Raw genomic sequence first — 8,479 nt, forward strand, 5'->3', positions numbered from 1 at the left:
TATCCAAAAGGGTGTATAACTACATAAACATGAAGTTGCTAAGTATAGGATCAGTTTCTTCACTTCAGTAGAAATGTCTGTACTACAGTTAAAACCTGACTTTAATTCAACATAACAGAAGACAAATTAAAGTACTGAAAGTCTAAATGAATCTTTATTGAATCAGTTCAGATGTTGTGCTCATTGACGAGTGTTTCCCTGGTTAGAAAAGAAAAAACCCTGAGCCAATCAGAGCTTTGTACGGCCCATAGGTAAGATTCTTTATTAAATTCTAAGGCAGCATTAATACAGACATGATGTTACCATAGGATGTTACTGGTTATAATGGTTTGACTGGTTAGTTAATTGTAGTTAACTGTTTAAGTGAGCAGTGGAGCTGGTGGTCACTTCATGCTGTGGATCAACCAGTTTGAGTAATTAAGTCAGGCGTGAAAGAGGTTAAACTTTCATTACAGCAAGCTCAAGCACATGTGGAGCAAAGCACTATGGGAGGTGTAGTTCTTTATCAAGGCAAGATTTTTTTTCTCATTTTCAATCAGCAGATTGTCATCCCTGACGGTCTGAGTGACAGCAGCTTTTGGAAATTTGGCCAAAATTTTCTCCCACGCTCAATGACATCACAGTAACATGTGACCACACAGCTAAACTTAAACCAGATGATATCCAGATTACATTTTGGCTGAAATCTTAAATTCCGAAGCACCTTTAAACCACATATATGACAACAAATTCCCTTCAACTAGAACACAGATACAATACGTTTCTGGCAACTAAGAAGAAAACAAGCAAAGAAGAAGGCGGAGATATAAATGTAAAGAGACGAACATCCATCAGTGGAATATGCTGTCGTTTGGCATCAGGATCACATGAGCTCCAACAACAAAGAGAAAGTGAAGCTGAACTCATGGTCCATTTAATTAGCTTTTTTCTAGTGCTTTCAAGTGCATGTCATGGTCTTCATCAGGAGATTGCTAGGCTTTTCTTTCTAAATGGTCTAAATGAATTTCAGAAAGTTTGTAAGGTTTTTTTGTATTTTAAAGGTTTGTGTTTAAAATAAGGAAGCTGAAAGTGTTAATTGTTAAATTGGTTTCTATAGAGACCTGTGAAGTGTTTGGGGGTAGTGACATGATGATTAACAGAAGAGGAAAGCAAGCTATTTTTCAGACTTTATCTTGTTTTTCCCCTCTTGTAAACAACTACATAATTTTACCTCTCTTAGCCTCTAAAAATGTATTCAAATAAAACATTAACAAAATTACATTCTTTCTTCAGTTTAACTGGTCATTATAATGGTTTTGTTAAGGGGGCCAAAATGTTGGGAAACACTGAAGTAAACAGATGACTAATTATTCTCCTGAACGTTGGACAAATCCAGAGTCTTCAATTCCAAACCTCAGATTTAATATTTCTCAGATTTCAGTTTTCTTGGGAGAGAAAACTGGAACAAATTTGACAGAAAAACAACAAATCACACAGTCTGAAGCAGCTGACACTGTTGGCACCAAACAGGCGAGAGATGGATGGCAAACATAAAACACTGCTTCAACTCAAAATATACAACAAAATAATCATAATCATCCCAACTAGATTTCTTCAGAGCTTTCAAACACATCTCACAGTCTTCCAGGACATAGAGTTTGTTCAGGTGTTGTTTGGTATTTTAGTTTCTTGTCCAAGTTTCTTCATGTTTCACTGATATTTTAAATGGTTACCAGTTAATTAAACCTGAGACGGCTCCAATCACTGAATAAGACCGTGAGAGCACTTTACAATTGTATTTGTAAACAACAAAAATGATATTATAAAGATTATTTTATTACAAAGTGTTCCCAAAATATGAAGCCTGAACTTCTTTGATAAAGTTAAAACTAACCTCAGCTATTAAAAATAATATGCAACACAGATATGACTATGAAAAAATGTACCCTGAAAAAAAGCCCAAAATTACATCTTTGACAACTGACAATTTTATTCATATCATTTCTATAGCAAAAATAGATGTTTGTAAGGTGATTTTTATAAAGTGGTCTCAATTTAAAGTGTCTGCAGATTGTTGGCAGCAATGATTTTTGACAACATTCACTGTGGCTTTGCTGTAGCAGTGTTTATCTGACCTCTGGTGGTGGTGAGGCCATGTGTCAATCAAGAATTAGTCTTTGGTACGTACACAGAGCAGACGTTCAGACAGACTCTCAGTGTGATGCTGTTGCTTGGCAATGCAAGACACTGTTTTCAGGTCATTTGGGATGGTGCGTTACCGTGGTTACGACTTCTAAGTGCGTACATCACTGGTCAGCTCAAGATAGTGACGACAAGTGCTCTTAACTGTGAGTCTAAAAGTGTGTTCAGACGTAGATTTTCACCTGCTAGACAGTCCTCATAAATTTATTAAGTGCTTGTAATGGACGCATCTTTGACTCAGGCGCAGGGTGAATAAAGTCTAACTTAGATACTGGACATATTTACGGTAACTTCCACATGACCTGAACACAGCATCATTACTGTACTATTGAGGCGACCATGTTGACTCCCCGCATATAAAAAGTGTTCTTGTCAGAGGGTTCATTCAACAATTTGCTCTGAGCCTCTAATGTTAGAACCAACACTGTCATCTGTAAACCTGACTTTACTTTACTTTGTATTTCATGTTTCTTACATGATTGTTGCTTTATTTTGTCTTTTGCTGTTGTCTTTGTGTAAGTTTTATCTCCTACAGTGCGATCAATCAGTAAATATGTTCCCTGAAGCCCAAATGATACATTCTACATCCTCACAGCAGTGACATAAATGTTGTAATTTGTATGTCATATATTTGTCTGAGAAATGTATGACTGTCTGTGTGCTGCCGTTTTTATGCATACACAGTCAGCATCCATTTTTGGACTTTATGTGATCACTGAACAGAGACGAGCTGAGTTCAGACAGATACTGCAGGCACTGCCAACCATATTTCATATTAACAGATTAAGTCTGTTCAGGTCTGCGTTACAGCCATGCAGCTCTTTGATACAGGATGAAAAAATTAATTGATGATGACATGATGGCCTACTTGTCCTGCCTCCAACATCATTTATGAAACATGAATGTCACGGGTCATCAGTTTTGGTATTTTAAAAAAGGTCAAACAGGGCTGTCTTCTTTATTTTAGGAAACAGAGATTGAACCCAACACAATGGTAGAAATTAGTTCTGAGCTGGGAGCCAAAATGGCTGCATCAACAAACCACTGAGAGTCATGACAGAAGAGTCTGGAAGCAGCTGAGTGTTGAAGTCACACAGACTACACTAACAACTACATTAAGGCTAGAGTAAAGTGTATTATAAGGCTATAGTAGTAAAGCTATGATAACGTCTATAACATTCATAATATATATTTTCCAGCATTTTAGTCAAAAGAGCAAAGTGCAAGGAGAGCCACACACACTCATGTAGAGCTGGTCCTGGGTGCAGTGTCACCATGGTAACATGGAAACCATTGGCTTAATGTCTGGGTATGTTTAAAGTCAGATGCTGAGCCTTTGATAGAAATGTGTTGAAGGGAATGGAAAAACTTCTCTCTACAAATACTGTTTCTACACATCATTTTCAGGTCTCAGGAAGTTAGTGATCTTATGTTACTATGGCAACCACAATGGAGTGTGTGTGTGTGTGTGTGTGTGTGTGTGGCTCTGTGGCTGTTGAACACGTCTGTAAACACGTGATCTGCATAGTTAGTGTGGAAGCAGCAGGAGGAATCAATAATATACATGGCATTATTATCATTCCACTTAGTGAAGAGGGAAAATCAGAGAAAACAACGTGATTATAAAACTGCTAACCAAAAAAAATGGGAATGATTGCTCTTGGCATTGTGATTGGCTAACAGCTGATTGCTGCATTGTGATTGGCTGACAGCTGACTGCTGCATTGTGATTGGCTGAAATTCCAGGTTGGTCCTTGAAAAGTGGTTGATTTTGTGGGTTGGGCCAAAGCTGAGGGCCGTGGTCTGATCCTGGAATGTGGTGATGGTGGGAGGCTGGAAGTGGGAGGCGGGGGGAGTGGGTATGTGGGGCGGGTTTAGGATTTGGGAGCGGCAGCTTGTGGCTTAAGTGGTTCAAGGCCTCTCATTTTGAAATAAGACACCACCTGATTGGGAACCTCAGCGAGGACAGACTGAGCCAGAGATGCCGCGGGAGCCTGAAATAAGAGAGAGAGACAGATGTGATGTTAGTCAGAGAGATTTGACAGCTGTTGTGTCTCGTCCTGCAGCGAACCTGAACCGACCTCCCAGAAATCCTGTGTCCCTTTTATTCTGATGCTCTACTGACGGCATACAGCAAGCAGGCAACCACCAGGAGGCACAAGCATAAATAAATCCATAAATCAGAAAATTTGACACACAACCAGACTTCATGGTGAGAAAGGCCATCAGAAGAAATTCAATTCTCCCTGAGGGTCCGTCTACTTCTACTCTGGTGCTGTGGAGAGCGTCCTAAGGCCCCGTTTGGACACAGTGCTTATCATATTCCTGGTGGATTATTTTGTAACATGAACATCACATTTCTACTGTTTACCTCATGATCATCCACATAAAGGATCAAACAGCTGCTGCCATGATAACTTTTCAAAGTTGTTAAATCTTGTCCATGAGCATTTAAACACATAAATCTGTTGCTCAAACTTTACTTCCTGAATCATATTTTTAATTGTCTCACCACTACCTTCAACATTATTTTAACACTGGTCTGTTTTAGGTGTGAATCTTGGCTACAGACTGGTCTGAGAACTGCTAAACTCAGGATTGTACAGCCTTATAGAGGGAGGTGTGTCATTGGATTTACGCTCCCTGACTCTGCAGGGCTTACACAGGAAGGGGAACATGCAGAACCAGAGCCATTAGGATTATGAAGGATCCACACCACCAGTCTGTGCACTCTGGTAAATTCCTCTGAAGCCAAAAGTCCGACACAGAGAGAGACTCAGATAAAGCTTCTCTGTGCATGATCTGCTCTGTCTGGTACACTGTCCTCCTCTCACACATCAAAGCTTTGCATTAGTACAGCCTGCCTTTCAACTGTGTCATACTGTTGGTGCATTTTACATTTTTATACACTGAAAAATTGCACCACTGCTATAAATATACACATATGGACAGCCTTACATTTTGGAACTTTCTGAATGGAACGAACTGGACGATGTCTCTGGTAATAGCTTCCCCTGTCGTTGACCTCAGCACGCCGTCGTCTCCATCCAGAAGCTCCATGGCCTCAAAGTCTGCTGGCCCCACGCCAATGATGATGATTGACAGTGGCAGCCGCGATGCCCGAACTATGGCGTCTCGGGTCTGGTCGAAGTCGGTGATCTCACCGTCAGTGAGGATGAGGAGGACGTAGTATTGCTGCAGAGAGACGCAGATTTAAATGAAAGTCTGAGTGTGTTTTTGTTTTGTTTGTTTTGTGTGTGTGTGTGTGTGTGTGTGTGTGTGTGTGTGTGTGTGTGTGTGTGTGTGTGTGTCTCCGTACAGAGGCGCTGCTGGTCTGTGCAGCGGTGGCAGCGATGGAAGCGACATGATTAATGATGGGAGAGAAGTTTGTCGGTCCAGAGAGTCTCAGCTGAGGCAAAACCATCCTGTAGGCTTCAACTATCCCCTCGATACCTGAGAGAGACACAGAGAGGAAGCACCGTGACACAGATTAAAATACTTTACCCTTGCTGAAACAATCAAGGCAAACGTAGTAATAGAAAACAAGATATCAGATTAGGGCTGAACATGGACAGTTGATAACAGACCAGAGCAGAGTGACATTCAGGGGGATGATTGAGTGAAGAAAATCATCTGAATGTTACAATTAAATGTCGGACATAAAGCTCCTGTTCCATGACAAAACTTAACCTGAAGCAGATATAAGGAGGGAAATGAAGTTCTGTGTAACCTAACATAACACCACATAATCCGATATTAGATAATGGATATTAGAGAGTAACATCAGAACATTTGAATCAATGTCATTTTAAGATTATTTTCTGTGTTTAAAATCAAACTTTGTTCATACCGAGAAGGAAAAAGAGTGATATAGTCATTATTTTACAGTCTGTAGAAGCAGAATATAACGTAATAACGTGATATAACATGATAATGTAAAAAATATGCAAATGTTTCAATGTAATAAGCAAATAACGTAATAAAGTCCTGAATTGATAATGCAATAACTTTTGGCCAATAACGTAATACTGCTTATTATAATACTGGTTATTATGTTCTCTCTATGTGAAAAGTGCCTTGAGATTACTTTTATTGTGATTTGGCACTATACAAATATAGATTGATTGATGGAAACCACTGAGGTTGGAACCCCTTAGATAAACCCGAGGCCTCACTAAATATCAAACAGGACAGGAAAGAAGTGTGTCTGTACCTTGGCAGTGAGGGTTAGAGGGGTTGAAGTTGAGGGCGAACTCATGGTTAGCAGCCTGTAGGATCAACAACACAACAGCTCAGTAAACCTGAAGCATAAAATTACATGAATAAAATAATAATAATGATAATAAAGCGGTGTTGTGATTTCTTTGGATAGAGAGCTGACCTTGTAGTCTGGAGGCAGTTTGGCTCCGAAACCGAAAGCTGGGAAGAACTTATCACTGAAACAAGACACACAAAGTAATCACGGACACTGTAAACAAACATCTAAACACTTTGTCTGCTCTCTACGAGGATTCAATGGACAGAGTTTAAAAGCTGAAGCTGTAGAGTTTAGGGTTTTGTGTGTGTGTGTGTTTCTACTAACGTATCATAGTCCCGGACCACCTGACCCACAGACCACAGAGCACTCAGGTACTGGTTCCGCCCGTCTGCGCTCATGTAGTGGAGAGACTCGGGTGAGCGAGGATCACCGTTCGAGCCGGTGAAATCGATCCCCACCTACACAATTCACACAACATTCATTCATTAATAAACCCTACCAACAAATATCCATTTATTCCTTATTTAAATACATTACTGTTAGTTTAATCGGCCAATGTATATATTATGCTTTCAATGAATACATTAACAAGTCATGATGAATAACTGAGATTATTATACTGAGATATAATATTTTGCATCTGTGTAAATATTTGAACCCTTTGTATTTGAATGTTATTGCTGAATTAAAATGTAGCGTTCAAAATGTGACGTACTGTGAAGTTGATTTGGCAGCCGCCCATCACAAAGTCCAGGAAGGAGTGCTGAGTTATCAGCTGCACACACACACACACAAACACAAACACACACACACAGAGGACACAGTGTAAATGAAAGCATCACTTGTGCGTGTATGTGTATATTATATTATACACAATCATTGAAGTTACATACACACACATATGTCAGAAGAAAGTATATAAATTTGCTTCAGGTTGCAGTTACAGTGCAAGTGAAGCCTGAGAGACTCTGCATGTTAACCTGTACTGACTAAAACTTACTGATGTAGCTACAGTACACATAGGAGGAGTAGTAAAGACTACATCTTGCACTGATAGCATTTACAATATCAAATGTGTCTCAAATAATAATAAATCAATATTATTTTGATAACGTGATATTTTATAGATATCTTCTAAGATTCTGAATATCGTAATATGGAGTAAGTGTCTTTTCCTGCTTTTAAAGGCTGCATTACAGTAAAAATTTAATTTTCTGAACATAACAGACTGTTCTATTATCTGCCTTTATCCACTTAGTCATTATATCCACATTACTGATCATTATTTATCAAAATTCTCATTGCGTAAATATTTTGTGAAAGCACTGATAGTCATCCCTACAATATATCGATATTGAGGTATTTGGTATTTGTTCAAAAATATTGTGATATTTGATTCTGCTCAGCCAAATTATATATTTTTGTTCTGTTTCTCTTTGTAAAGTGTAATATCCAAATCTTCCTGGTGTTTTCTTTTCTTTAGATCTGTTTTATGACTCCACTCTGTCCCTTTTCTGCCCTGACCAGCGACTGCAAGCTGCACCAGTCACACAGCTCGGTTCAGGTTACAGATGGTAAAGGTTGAAGTGTAGCTCAAAGGGTAATCTCTTCAGATCCTGACAGCTTTAAAGATTACAAGGCAGCAACTACCAGCGGAGAATTCTGGGTAATGTACTCCTTACCTTGGCGCTCTTCACACAGACGACTCCAGAGTTCTTGTAGCCCTTCTTCTTCTTCTGTTTCTCAGCGTGGACGCAGTCAAACTCAGTCTGGAAGACAACAGATCCTGAAGTTTAATGACCTCTGATCAGCTGATAGACATTAAAATGGTATATTACCACTCAATACCAATATTACTATTCAAAAATGTCACAGTTATTTTTATTATATATTTTTGACTATTATTGTTCTTATTGTTTTTCATACTTATTATTTATTGTTCATTATTCTTTTTCTTATTGCTGCTCTTCTATTCTATTTCACTGTCCACTTTGCTGCACTGTGGGACTAATGAAGGAATAGCTTATCTTATCTCACCCT

At 39.0% G+C, this 8,479-nt stretch overlaps 1 protein-coding gene across 2 annotated transcripts in view; it reads right to left on the minus strand.

Moving 5' to 3' along the window:
* Positions 1–4,046: 4,046 nt before the first annotated feature.
* cpne1 (copine I) overlaps positions 4,047–8,479 on the minus strand; it is a 28,929-nt gene continuing 24,496 nt past the window's right edge. For both annotated transcript variants that reach the window (XM_053316523.1, XM_053316522.1), the window contains exons 8-16: positions 8,477–8,479; positions 8,122–8,208; positions 7,155–7,214; positions 6,764–6,897; positions 6,563–6,617; positions 6,395–6,449; positions 5,501–5,634; positions 5,140–5,376; positions 4,047–4,175 (exon numbers count right to left, since the gene is read on the minus strand). The exon at positions 8,477–8,479 is cut by the window's right edge and continues 93 nt beyond it. In XM_053316523.1, the coding sequence (XP_053172498.1) occupies positions 4,056–4,175; positions 5,140–5,376; positions 5,501–5,634; positions 6,395–6,449; positions 6,563–6,617; positions 6,764–6,897; positions 7,155–7,214; positions 8,122–8,208; positions 8,477–8,479 (885 nt within the window). In that variant the 3' untranslated portion in view covers positions 4,047–4,055. The remainder of the gene's footprint in view (positions 4,176–5,139; positions 5,377–5,500; positions 5,635–6,394; positions 6,450–6,562; positions 6,618–6,763; positions 6,898–7,154; positions 7,215–8,121; positions 8,209–8,476) is intronic.

Source organism: Scomber japonicus, chromosome 3 (genome assembly GCF_027409825.1).
Source record: "Scomber japonicus isolate fScoJap1 chromosome 3, fScoJap1.pri, whole genome shotgun sequence".
NCBI classification, from domain to species: Eukaryota; Metazoa; Chordata; class Actinopteri; order Scombriformes; family Scombridae; genus Scomber; species Scomber japonicus.